Source organism: Python bivittatus, unplaced genomic scaffold (genome assembly GCF_059951505.1).
Source record: "Python bivittatus isolate LINGU-HERP-01145 unplaced genomic scaffold, Pbiv_v1 ctg000700_np1212, whole genome shotgun sequence".
NCBI lineage: Eukaryota > Metazoa > Chordata > Lepidosauria > Squamata > Pythonidae > Python > Python bivittatus.
Genome location: NW_028277098.1, coordinates 6,694,938 through 6,708,660, shown reverse-complemented (window position 1 = coordinate 6,708,660; position 13,723 = coordinate 6,694,938). Strand labels below are relative to the sequence as shown.

Genomic DNA, 13,723 nt, shown 5'->3' with positions numbered 1-13,723 from the left:
TACATGTGGCTCTTCAAATGACTCCTAGTTTTAAATGGGTCTAAAGCAGTTTTTTTTTCTATACTTGGGAAATCTGAGGGAATCTTCATTCTTGAATTTGATTCAATTAGTAGATTGGATTATTTTTTATGTATGTGAATATCAGAATTATCAGCCAAACCATTGCTCTGATTGGAAGAGGTGCAGTTAAAGTAGCCATTTATACAAGATGCAAAAGCTAGCCTCCTCCATGATTGAGTATTTCTATTGCACCAGTATTGATGCAACCAGTATTGCATCAGTTTTGATGTGGAGATACAGTGCTATTATACAACCTTAGTGGGGGCTGATTAGAACATTGCACATAGGAGCAGTAAATCATGCAGAGACACAATGGGAAGCCTCTTCCATGGGGAGGACCCTGTTAGTATTTAAACTGCATATTTTTTGATGCAGGCTAGCATGCCATATACTTGAAGAACTAAAGGATTAAATTCTGGACAGGCCCTGCATCTATGACAGTCTGTAGATAGGCAGACTGTTGGAGGAATAATTAATATGTTGCCATCTGGAGATTCCTTTTAGCCTCTGTGGAAACCAGGGAAGGACAGCAAAGATTTCCCTTCTGGTAGTAAATAATCCATCCAGAAATTTACACAAGCTAGTTTCTTTTTTTTTCCCCCTGCAGCAATGACTTTGAACTAAGTCCCCTTGGCCATGATGAGATCAGCTTGGCTGACATGTATCGATGGAAGGTCTCAGCCTACGCTCCTTGCAGCTCCACATGCACGTCAGGTGAAATAACACATAGTTTTGGATACTATAAGGGGCAGTCAGTTTCTAGCATGTAGAAGGGTCCATATGACAACTTTTCCAGAAACAACCAGCAGTATTAAACTCCGTATTTGCTGTACATTTGTGTTTGTTCTACCTCTAAATGTGTTCTTTTCTTCCTCTTACTGCGAAAAACACCATCCCTGCTGTTTGATGTTACTTTATTATTGTATCAGGTGAGATGTGTGAGCCGTTGTAGGCTCCTTGCATGTATATAATAGAATTGTGTTCCTCTTTAGCTTTTTAGTGTATTCTCCAACAGCTCAGGAGCTGTAGTGCAGATGGGTTTAATTATTACTCGCATTGTTCTTATTAATTTTAAAGTCTTTTTTCCTGCATGAATTTTTATTAAGTCTGTGTGAAGTGGTTTGCTTCCACAAGGAGCTTCAGGCTGTGAACGTGATGTGATTCTCTTTTTTTATATATATATCTATAATTTTTATTAAAGATTTTTTCAAACAATAAAAGACAAATCTAAAAGAAAAACTAGGAGAAAAAATAAGAAAAAGAAATAAGAAAAAGAAAGTGCAGAAAAGAAGAAAGGAAAAAGGAAAGATAGAAAAAAGAATAACTAAGAGAACAAAAGTCAGACAAATAAGTGACTTCCAACCTTCTTTGCAACAGAAATTAATAAACTTATCCAACCTCCCTCCTTAATATTACAAAAATCCCTTCAGCCCTTTGTTTAGTTCTTTTTCATTCATCAAATTCATAAATTGCTTCGCTTTTCTCTGTTTTCAGCAAAAAGTCCATAAAAGGTTTCCAATCTTTTAAACAGATACTTATTGTTTTATCCCTGACCAAACGGGTCAGCTTTTCCATTCCTGACAATTCCGACATCTTCACAACCCATTCCCCCATTGTGGGAGTTTCAGTATGCCTCCATTATTGTGCATATGATAGTCTTGCTGCAGTTACCATGTACAAAGTCAATCTTCCGTGAGTTTTTTTCTAATTGGCTATCCATAAATCCCAGTAAGAAAGTCCAATGATGTGATTCTCTTCATTAAGCAACAAGGCTGTGTGATCTGCCTTGGTGAAGCACTTTGTGCTGTCCTGAAGCTTCTCACAGTGTCTTACCTGACACTTGCGAAAGCTGGAAGAGGCTTCTGTGCAGCTCTGCACTTGGACGGGAGTCATTTCTGGCTTTGGGCAGGCAAGGCAAAGAGGCTTGTTCCCCAACACAGCTTGCCCTCACTTTTGATGGGTGATGCCAAAGGCGAGCACTGCACCTTCCACCACCATAGCGGAGGTGGGCAGCATGTCCTCTGGCACCACTGACCAAGCTCTTGGCAAGTGATGCCAGAGAAGGTTAGCAGCACCTTCTCTGGCAGTGCTTGCCAAAACGTGGGTAACTCTGCCAGAGAAGCTTTCAGGGGCTGCAGAGGAGAGCAGAGTGCTCATAGGGTCCGTTGGAGTTGGGCGGCTAATCAATTCAAATAAATAATAGAAGCAAAGTGGCCAAGTTGCTTTGCAAAGCATCTTTGAAGGAGTGCATTGCTTAAACCTTCAAAGATCTGCATAGTTCTAATTCTTTTCCCAACATTAACTACTACCGTAGCTTTAGAGCATTGTGCATCTAGTGATTGAACCATTTTAATTATCCCAAGGGACTTGCATTTTAATATATGTATTTTTTAGATTTTTTTTTTCCTGCCTTTATTATTTTTATAATACCTAATACTCCTTCCTCCTCCTATTTTCCCCACAACAATAACCTGTGAGGTGAGTTGGGCTGAGAGAGAGTGACTGGCCCAAAGTCACCCAGCTGGCTTTCATGCCTAAGGCAGGACTAGAACTCGCAATCTCATGATTGCTAGCCTGGTGCCTTAACCACTAGACCAAACTGGCTCTGGGTTTCCTTCAGAAAGTTGGGAACATATATTCCTGTCAGCTCTCCAAGGTAGACCAGACTAGGAAACCAAGGTCACACAAGCTAATACAACTTTTATTATAAAGTTACAGTAACAGAATCTTGCAAGTCTGAATGTGCTTACCCCCTCCCTCCTTTTATCTTCATGAGAACTAGGGAGGGTCTTTTCTTTCATCTCACCGCTGTCTTGGTAACAGCTCTTCCTCCTGTTCCTCTAGTTATTCCTTCTGCCCATTGCATCTCCTTATGGAAAGAAGGTGCTTTCTCACAGAACAAGGAGAAAATATCTTTCTCCCTTTTGAAGAAATCCCTACTTTCTCTCTTTGCATGAGACCTAGAGATGTGGGGGAAAACAGCCACTTGCTGCCTCTTTGGACTATAGTGAAGCACCTAGTCCTGTAGGGTAGCTAATGATGATTTAACTTTGCTGTGGATCCAGGGATCAGCACCTCCTATGCTATGTGTGTCCGCTATGATGGAGTGGAAGTGGAAGAAGCCTACTGTGATGCATTGACTCGTCCTGAACCCACCCATGAATTCTGTGCAGGCCGAGAGTGCCAGCCTAGGTGAGTGGAGAGAGCCAGCTCTTGTGAAAGCATTCTGGAACCTGTGTGATGTATGTGCAATTTGAATACTAAAATTGAACTCTATAGCTTCAGGCTGGCAGAAGAGAATGTGAAATATTTTTCTGTCCCTTTTGTTCCTTGTGGAAATGCAGATGTATAAATGCTATGGAAGTTTGAAAGGTTTTGAATTTGGAGGGGAACAAAAGTTCCTTATGGAGTAGACAGAATTGTTCCTACAAAAGGAAAAAAATGAGAGGCAACTGCATTTTATTTTAACTCTCAGTGTGGAAAAACATTTTGTGGAGCGGGCACAGGATGGATACGCTGCATTTTAGACTGCATCCCACCTGTTACTTTTTTCAGAAAGAGAAATAGTTTATTCCACATTAATGTTCCCGCTCTAAAACAGGATTTCCTTGAAATTAATCCTGTTAATTTTGATGAACTGATACATTGATACCAAATTCAAATTACAGTGAGGCAAAAAGCTTTCAAGAAAGCTAAAGTAACATAATGCCTTCATGTTCACAGGAGAAGGATGTAAGGCAGCGTTTTTCTGTAATACTCCAGGCCCCCAAATAGCTTCTGAGAGACACTTCCATTAGGTGGCTTCAGTCCTGAATCATTATTGGTAATCTTGATCTAATACATGAGCCTTTTATGAGTAAAATGTGATGCCTTTTCCAATAAAATCCCACAAGGAAAGCCTTGCTCTATATTCCAATTAGGAGTAAAGTTTGTATCTTACTTTCACTGAACACCACCCCACCGTCATTTGTTATCTGCTCAAGGTAGAGTACATTTTGGTGCTGACAACAGAACTTTTAAAAAAATCATTTTTGTGCACAGTTAAGATTGCAGTTCTGTATATGATTATATAGCCTTTGGAGAAGAGCTGAGCGCCGCTGTTATCCATTACCTTCTATCTCCAGACTTTTCTTTTCACACTCAGAAAAAAGTGAGCATATGGACACTGCTTATATGTGCAGATAATGAAGAGAGCAGGGAAAAATACTATACAATAATGCCTTTCCTTCCAGCAACAGCAATGGGAATGGGTGAACCTGGCTGTAGTGTCATTATAATAAATCCTTAGGGAAGGATCCTTATGGTTTGGAACTCTGAACAGTCCCAAACCTCCCTATTGCTGAGGGTTTTTCCCCCCCCTGCATTGAACTATGCCCAAACTGCTCTTCCCTTCTCTTGCCATTGCTTCCTGTGTGGAGGTGGGAGACCAGCCAGTGGAGTGAGTGTTCGAGAACTTGTGGTGAAGGTTATCAGTACCGAATTGTGCGCTGTTGGAAGATGCTGGCTCCAGGCTTTGATAGTTCGGTCTACGATGACATGTGTGAGTCAGCTGGGCTAACCAGGCCTATGGAACGGAAATCGTGCAAGAACAAAGTTTGTGGGCCGCAATGGGAGTTGTCAGAATGGTCTGAGGTATGTGGCTCTTGGACAGGGTTAACACAGACAAAAAAAGAGCTTGCAACAGATTTAGATAAGATAGTGCCCTCCAGATGTTTTAAACTCTACCATTCCCTTGCTGTTAGTCATGCTGGCAAGGGTTGATGGCAGTTGAAGTCCAAAACATATGGAGAACATGAAGATGCTTATCCTTGGCTTTCAATGTGGATTTAAGGAAACAGTTAAGTGTGCAAAGATGCAACTGAATGTCTCTGTTAGACACCTGAGTTTAGAAGCAAGTGCAGATAGGGTGGCTAGATGCACAAAAGGACAGGGCACTAGCCTCCTTGCTTAGCTGTGCAGAAGAAGAAATGTTAGCAGGTATACTTTATCATGAAATTTTCATCTGATAGTAAAGGTGCAAGAGTCCTGCTCTTTCGTATTTGGCCACTGATATTTTTTTCCCTCTTCCTTAATTGAAACACAGGGCTAAAATCTATTTTAAAGAAGGGTACCAGTTGTTAGCCTTTAAATTAAAAAGTTGTATAATATTGGCCCACATGATGGTCTCAATGTTTTGCAGACATGGTCTTAATCCTGGGTCCACACAAGTTGTGGCAAGGCAGGATGAGCTACAAGTGTGAGGACCAAGGTATTATTATTCATTTACATTTTCCAAATACGTTCAGTAAATATCTTAGTTGCTGTTTGGTATAAACTAGTGACTTGGCGAAACTGTTGATTAAAAGAAAGAAAAGCAGCAAGTGCCTTACCCTTCTCCACTGTCCCTGTAACCAGTGCAGTAGCTTCACAAAGGATTTTCATTTTTGAAAAAAGTTCAACAAACGTCTGTGAAGATACGTTATCAAACTTTCCTTGTAAAAACTTATTTGATCCCATGTGAACTTTAAATATAACAGTGCTAGGCATTGGCATAAATCATTCAGGAAACTAGAAAAAGAGCTAGAAAAACTACCACCTGCCCTCATCCAGCTCTTGTTCTCTCCATTTTACTCTCCATTTCAAATTACTCAAAAAAGTGGAGAAGAACTGGAAAATTTCGGGGACAAGGAATATCAACTCTGTGCAGAAATTATGATTTCTGTGGAATAATCTGCATGTCTAGCCTAGTTCTTGAGCAGGTTGTAGCTGAAGTCCATCTCAGGTATGGATCAGTGAGGACACAATCTTGGCAGGTTGGAAGTCAGGCACAATCTTTGGTTTGTGTTCAGGTGGTAAACTGCAAATTGGATGGCATTATTTTCCCTAGTTTGGCTGGGGACTTGAGGATCAAGAGAGTTAATGCTATAGTAGTAAGACACTGAAGATTAATTGTGAGGGATTTGGTTTGAGATCTCACACCATACCTTATAATAGATGTACCTTCCTGCCTTCCTGCATCTACACATATATTTTATCTCACCTGTGATACCAAGCTTTTTGTCTGAAATTGTGAAGACAATCAACCTTGCTATTAAGAGAAAGGAAGAAAGAGGGAGAGGGAGAGAGAAAGGCTAATTTTCAGGACAAAATTTAGCTGAAAGGTTATCATATAAAATTGAACTAGCATGGTCCATGAAGACTGCGCTACTCCAGGAAACAGGGCTGGCCCAAACTCCCACCTTGTCGGTAAAGTCCACAGTAATGGAATTACTGGTGCTGAAAAGCTGCTGCCTGAGGCACCTTCATTCTGCCCTTGTCAGGAAGGCATGTAGAAACTGACCCATGAATTCTTAGCATTCATCACTTGAGTAATAGTCATAATATTTGAGTAGGGCAGAAGAAAATGTGATGGGTAAACTTGGCCATAATGTGATTTTATAACTTGTCTTCATCATTGTTGGCACATGTCATGATCTTTTGTCTTTTCTGGTTCCCACTTCTCTTCCCATCTTTATACAGTGTTCTGCTCGGTGTGGTGGTCAAGGGACAATGAAAAGAGAAGTGCGCTGTTCGTTCGAACCCAAACTGTGCAATGAATCCACAAAGCCTGTCAACGAAAGAGAGTGTTTAGGTCCCCCTTGTGACAGGCACTGGGCTGCCTCTGATTGGGGACCAGTGAGTGATTTTTTTTTTTTTTGGTAGATTTCATTAGAGTCTTCATGGAGTGGGGTGGGGCTGGAAATATTCTAACTAATTTTAGAAAGCCATGGAGATGGTCTTGGAGCAAATATTCAGAAAATGTTACACAAAAAGGACAGAAGCATTCCATAAGTCCTGGGAAGGAAGATAGTATTAAGAAAAGACTCAGAATGACTCCTTCCTGTCTTACTGGGGTATAAGAGGGATGGGAGGAGAAGCATAATCAGACTTGCAAAATTCTGTTATTATAGCCTATCTCATTAGTTCTAATCTTCCTGTGGGATTGGTTTCCCAATCTGACTGACACTAAGTCTAGTCTCGTCTCGTCTGAAACTATTATAAAAAATCATGAGGCCTACAGGCATCCTTTCAAAAGTAGATGACCTCTATGAAGACCAATTCTGCATGTCCCATGTATTTGCCCAGATACTTCTAAAAACGTGCCAAAAGTCTTAGTCATACTGTATGTCAGATACCGCTCCATCTAGATCAAAGGTTGCTGCTAAACCCAGTTATCTTGAAAAGTCTCTTTGTTTCTTCAAGTGCTCAGGTTTGTGTGGTGAAGGGCGGACGAGTCGCTTGGTCACGTGCCGCAACGTGGAAGGGAAGTTGATCTCAGAGTCCCAGTGCAATCCCAACACCAAGCCCCTGGCAATCTACCCCTGTGGAGATAAGAACTGCCCTGCCCACTGGGTCGAGCAAGAGTGGGACCATGTGAGTTGGCACCTGATCACACCATCTCTTGAAGTTATTGCTGCCAGCCCAAAACCAAAATAAAAGTTTGGTTCCGGTCGGAGAGAGTGTCCACTGGCTAAGTCAATCAAATCACTTCAGTGCTTTGTTTTCATCTGTATTTCCATTGTGCAGTTTCAAAGCAGGGATTCAGATAGCAGGTCCTTCTATCTATCTATCTATCTATCTATCTATCTATCTATCTATCTATCTATCTATCTATTCATGCACTTTCTATAGCCACCCATCTCTGGGCGGCCCCAGTGTCAGTTTGGGGTTGACAAGACAGATTTTGGATTGTTTCAGCTCCTTGACTATAGATGGCCTGGGGAATAGTTTAGCAACTCCTAGACAAACAGGGATTGGGTGATACAAGGACGTTGTACAAAACACTGATGCTTACCTGGCCCCCTCTGAACTGCTCCTAGATTGCTATTCAACGTTAAGCCACCTGCCTGTTTCTAAGCCATCAACCCTGACAGGTAAAAGGAAAAGCCAGTAATGTATGCAAAGAATTTGCAGAAAGATCATGATTCCTCTCATTTTCTCCATTCACCTACTAAAACCAGTTCTGCCTCCCTTTCTTCTCTTTCTCATCCAGAATTAGCCTACCCATCAGCTGGTAGCTTAGGGAGAAACAAACCTCTTTGACTGGTATGCAGAGGAACTACTGTTTATTCTGCACTTCTTTTTTACCTAGCTTAATTTTTCCTTTTAGAGTAGAACAAAGATCTAAACATGAAAGATAAATAAACAATAAAATAAAAAACAAACATGTAACCTCTAGCTTCTTGAATGGCATGAAAATATACAGTAAATATAACTGGTTCTGCAGTAAGAGGAAACAGAATTGAAATTGGGACTATATTGGGTTATTGCTACCATTTAAATATTTAAAACATTAACTTTATCTTCAGCAAACCTCTTGCATTTTTTCAGCCCCAACCCACTGTATTTTGCATTAGTTACTGACAGCCTTGCAAAGTAAGGGAATGACCCCATTGTGGGTTTGTCATGCAGATGCTGTTGCTTTCTGACGCTGATGGAAAAGAGTGTGTTGCTTTCTCCATTGCAGTGCAATGCCACATGTGGTCGAGGAGTCAAGATGCGGACAGTGCTGTGTGTGGGACTAGAAAATGGCCTGTACAAAGAATACCCTGAGAAGCGCTGCAAGGCTTTTCCAAAGCCAGAAACGCAAGCACCGTGTTTCCAGAGACCCTGCTCCACGTGGTTTTCAACCTCTTGGTCTCAGGTAGCTGGAGAAGCTGTGGCGACACGGGGAGGAGGACAGGACTGGTGGAGCTTGGAACAGGATTGAAGGGAAATGGCAGGAAAGATTGCCCTGCACAAACCTCAGTAGGAGACAACAGGGGGGCTCTGTTTCATTCATTGAGATTCCTAGCACTGCTTTCCAAAGCCCTGTTTGTTTAAAGTTTGGAGATACCATCTTTCTGAAAACTGTTCTGGCAGTTACCCACCATAAAATACGATAAACACTTATAGCACTATAAGTTTCAAAAGCGGGGATTTATGCTTTTTGCAAAAGCACATGGGGCTTGACTGCAGCTCTAAAAGGGAGCATGCCCTCTTATTTGGGGGTGAGGCACGTGACAACCCCATCATTTGTGCCTGGCAAACTGTACTCTACTCTGATCAAATGAGCTCACAGGTATCCCTGTCCAGAGCCTGATGCAATCCTCTTAAAGAGGGGACCAGGACAGAGGCAACTCTTGCTGGATCAGGAAAGATAAACATGACTGGACAAACCTATAACTTGCCACCACTGCTACTTAGAGATCCAACAATCTGACAAAGGAATTGTGCAAGTGTTCCTGACTTTGGTACACCTATAGATGTTTAAATGTGGTCCCAGGATTAAATTAATTTAATTTATTTTCCTCTAGGCCTTTGGTGAGGGAGAGGGAGACCCCTCACTTCATTGTGCTTGCAATCTTTTATCTTTATTTTTTATTGATTTTATTGTAATTTCTTTGTTGGATTGCTGTGAGCCACCCAGAGTCATTGAGAGTTGAGTGGCATACAAGTTTAATCATTATTATTATTATTAATAATAATAATTAAAAGTATTAAAAAATACTAAATTAATACTAAATTAAATATACTAAATTACTAAATACTAGTAGTATTTACTATTTTAGTATTTACTATTACTACTAGTAATAGTAAATATACTAAATACTAAATTAAATACTAAATTAAAAATACTAAATTAAAATATACTGGAAAATGAAGCATTGCTACAACTTTCTACCAGTTTAACTCAGGCACTCATGCTTACCCAAAGGGACACCACTCTTGAGGATAATTATGGAGCAGCCCTGGGGGACTTCCTTTTATGCTTCTTTTGGTTGAGCTTTCCATTTCCCCATCCCTTGCAGTGCAGCAAGACCTGTGGCACTGGCCTGCGTTTCCGCGAAGTGAAGTGCTACCAAGGAGAAGCCTTAGGCCAAGGCTGTGAGTCAACATCCAAGCCTGAAGCCAGGCAGGCTTGCCAGCTACAGTTGTGTCCCACCAATGCTCCAGGTAAAAAGCAACATGTCGGGGCTCTGGCTGAAGGGAGTAGAAAGTCTCACAGCTCTTGGTTCAACAGGGCCCTTGGGGAGTGTGCTGTGAAGAAGTGGATGGGACTTAAAGCAGTCAGCACTAGGACCACTTATAATGCTAAGCCATGATGTGGTTAATTGGTTGGTTTGAAGCTTAGTGCAATAGGTGAACCCAGTTAGTGAGTCACAAAAAAGGTGGCCAGGCAGAAGGCCTTGCAGCTGCCAGTAGCCAGTTTCTGAATTGGGGAGGACTGGCAGGCACACAGAAAGAAAGGGGCAGCAAAGACCCAGCATGCCAAGAGGCTTATAGAAGAGGCCAGCTCAGAGGAGTGAGATCAAAGGAAGAATTGGAGAAGGGGAGAGGGTGAAAGATGTGTGTGCCTGCAATAAGGAAGGTTGCACACACTGTATCATCTGAAGTCAGCAGTATTTTTGAAATACCAGTTCATATTCTGGTGAGGTAGCCCAGCAACAGGATTCAGGTGACCAACCCTCTATCTAACCCTTGTGTTGTGTTGTGTTGTGTTGTGTTTCTTCTCTGCAGATGAAGATTGTGATGACAAAGCAACAGCTAACTGTGTGTTGGTCCTGAAAGTAAAGCTTTGTTCACACTGGTATTACAGAAAGGCTTGCTGCAGGTCTTGTAGGAGCAAGACACCCTGATTTGGCCCCTGCTTCTTCAGCTTCAGAATAAGAAGCAAAGCATTCATAAGAGACAAACTAGATGGAAGCCTGCCTTCTCGACCAGAAAGAATGGTGCCTGATCCTCATAGAGAGTCCAGAACATTGGTCCGCTTACTAGAAACTTTTACGTTGCTGTAAAAATGACTGATTACAGGCCTTTTCATTAGGGGGCCTGCCCCTGTATATTGCGCAGGTGACCTAATAACCAGACTCCTTGATGCCATTCACAGGCATTTTGTAATGCTGAGTAATATTAAAATCTCTGCTTCCCCATTTCTTTAAATTCCTGGGGCTGGATGTACCACTGCTTTCCCTGATTGATTCTGAATTTCAGTGGCATCACCTGACATTGTTCGGAGGCTACACACAGCTTGAGATGCGCAGCTTGCCCAATGTTGCTTTAGCATCCCCCTGTACTTTGACAATGTTGCCATTTCATCCTTTTGTACACCTAGGCAAATTCCAAGCTTAACGTTTATATCATGTTTTAGACCAGCATTTCTCAGCCTTGGCAACTTTAAGATGTGTGGACTTCAACTCCCAGAATTCCTGGGTGGGTAATTTTGCAAGTCAAAGTCTACACATCTTAAAGTTGCTAAGGTTGAGAAATACTGTTTTAGATCATACACAACACTTCACTTACGTTAAGACATAAAATGAAATCCAGTGGTGGGCCATCTAATCCAGAACCTGGTTTCTGACTTTGCACCTAAGTGGCTGTAGGGAAGCCCACAAGCAGAATATAAAGACAATAAAAGGTAAAGACTCTTTTGTTTCCTGGTGACCTCATGGGCACAACTGTTCTTGCCAAGTGGTTTGCCGCTGCCTTTTTCTGAGACGTTTTTCAATTTCTGAAACTATCCTATAGGCTTAGTACTCCCTGATGTCTTCCATCCAAATATTGACCAGGGCCAGTGCTGCTTAGCTTTTCCAGATTGGCCAGGGATTGCCCCTAAACAATTCATTTTCAGAAATACTGTAGGTTTCCCTAGAAAATGCAAGTTTCATTTAGCTATCATAGTCAATATAATCTGGGGCTTACTGCATTTATCCAAACTGTCTACAAGCATTTTTACACTGGTCTTTGGCATTGGCCCAAGAACCCGCACTGTTGTTGCCACCAGGCAGCTAAGCTAATTTGCTTCTAGCCCAGCTGTGGTTCAGGAAGAGTCACAGAACTTCCATTTTGAAAGGACAACACTATTTTAGGATTCTTGGAGGGGCAGGAAGCCCTGCTTCATCCTGGTTCCTTGGCTCTCTCCACATCTGCTAAGCATCCAGTATCCCCACATCAGGCTTTCTAGAAAGAGCAGAGGGGCAGCACTGTGGCTGGCTTGGTTTGTTTTTTTCTACTCTGTAAAAGAAAGGCAATGTTGGTTGCAGGTTGATTCCAAATGCTGCAGTTTGCTGGAAGGAGTACTTTCTGTCTTATCTAAAGTTATTATCCGCTATGTTGAGGACAACTGTAGGCAATTGTACAACTTGTTCACTGGGGAAAGAAGAGAGTAGCTATGTGGAAGTGCTCTAAGTGAAGTGCCAGCATTACATTCTTTTTTAAAAAAAGCAGTAATACAGAACATTATCCTCTGATTGCCAATGGAGGAAGAGACTGAGATAGTCTGGCTTTCTGGAAGCCACCTGATCCATTCATGAATTCAGAAAGAACAAGGAGAGAGCACTAGTGCATGGATTCTGTACCTCCTGTACCTCTTGCCATCCCTGTGCCTTTCCACAGGGAAGTTGGAAACTCATGGGATCATCTTGAGAGGTACAGTCTGTACACAACTGAACAAGTAGCGCTTGGGGCTCAGGATAAACACTACAAAGGAAGGAAAGTTAGGGAAAAGTGGATGGTTTGAATAATAGCACAGAACAAGTCACCAGTCTTCCATCCACAAGGTCAATTTTTTAAAAAAAATCCAAGTGGTGGCAGTTAGTGATAAAAGAGGCTGACATCAGAATTTGAAAGGAGGGGTATTTTCCAATGCTCCTGGGAAATCAGAATAAGGTGTTAAGTCTAGGGTGATAAGCTGGGCCTTCTAAAAACATCTGCAATGGCAGAGATACCCTTCTCCCCAGAGAAGCATTTCTAGCTGGGTAGTAGCTGGCCCAAACAGGCCTTGTGGATCCTTGCCTCCTTTAAGGTTGGTGGTGTCACTGCATCACACAAAGCCATTTTTGCCACTTCCTGGCAAAACCTTTCTGGCCAGCTCAGAGGCCAGGCAGTTTCATACAGCTTGTCTATGTTCTGAGCTTCAAAAGATCTTATACAATTAGATCAGATGATACACAGGCTTTCTGAGGATCATGTGTCAAAAGCAGTTACAAGTAGAATGATCTTCTTTTATACTTCACATTTACATACATCTTCACTTGAAAGGCGATGAAATCAAATCTGGTTGAAAGCTAAAGAACTCTAGTGGGGGCCTTCAACTGACCTATCAATAGCAGACTGAGTAGTACATCCATCACCTGTTCATAGTCTTCCCCATTATGGGGGAAAGTACTGTTTTTTAATTTCCATTATGGTTCGTTCTAAAAATTCATCTAAGGTAAACAAGTGCACTGCAGTAGGCACATTTTAGGGAAATCTGTGCTGGCTTTTTGTAATGCATTTCTTGGTTTTTTAGCATTGTGAAAGAAGCTACCATATGAGATTGGTTATTATATTATAGTGGCACTGGAGTCTCCATAGTGCCCCTGCTTTCTGTTCTGTTTGGCCTGTGGCGTTAGCATTAGAACTCTAGAAACTGGAGTAACAGTAACAGAGGAAAACTTGCTTTGGGCTCTTCCTGTATGAGCTTTGGGGTAAAACTGGCCTTAGGGACAGGGAAGGAATGAGTGCGCCGTTAAGCAGGGGCCTGCAGAAAAGATTACAGAGTCTTGCAAAAGGGAAGTGTGAAAAAGAAACTGAAAATAGCCCCACCTATAATATAAGATGGGACAAAGAGAAATTTGGACATACTTTCAAGATTCTGTTTCTCTACCTTTATTCCAATAAAGAA

The 13,723-nt window shown here is 41.7% G+C and overlaps 1 protein-coding gene across 2 annotated transcripts in view; it reads left to right on the top strand.

Moving 5' to 3' along the window:
* LOC103062965 (ADAMTS-like protein 2) overlaps positions 1–13,723 on the top strand; it is a 35,918-nt gene extending 22,195 nt beyond the window's left edge. For both annotated transcript variants that reach the window (XM_088153200.1, XM_088153201.1), the window contains 8 exons: positions 668–774; positions 3,126–3,252; positions 4,479–4,692; positions 6,559–6,714; positions 7,282–7,452; positions 8,546–8,722; positions 9,870–10,014; positions 10,579–13,723. In XM_088153200.1, the coding sequence (XP_088009326.1) occupies positions 668–774; positions 3,126–3,252; positions 4,479–4,692; positions 6,559–6,714; positions 7,282–7,452; positions 8,546–8,722; positions 9,870–10,014; positions 10,579–10,697 (1,216 nt within the window). In that variant the 3' untranslated portion in view covers positions 10,698–13,723. The remainder of the gene's footprint in view (positions 1–667; positions 775–3,125; positions 3,253–4,478; positions 4,693–6,558; positions 6,715–7,281; positions 7,453–8,545; positions 8,723–9,869; positions 10,015–10,578) is intronic.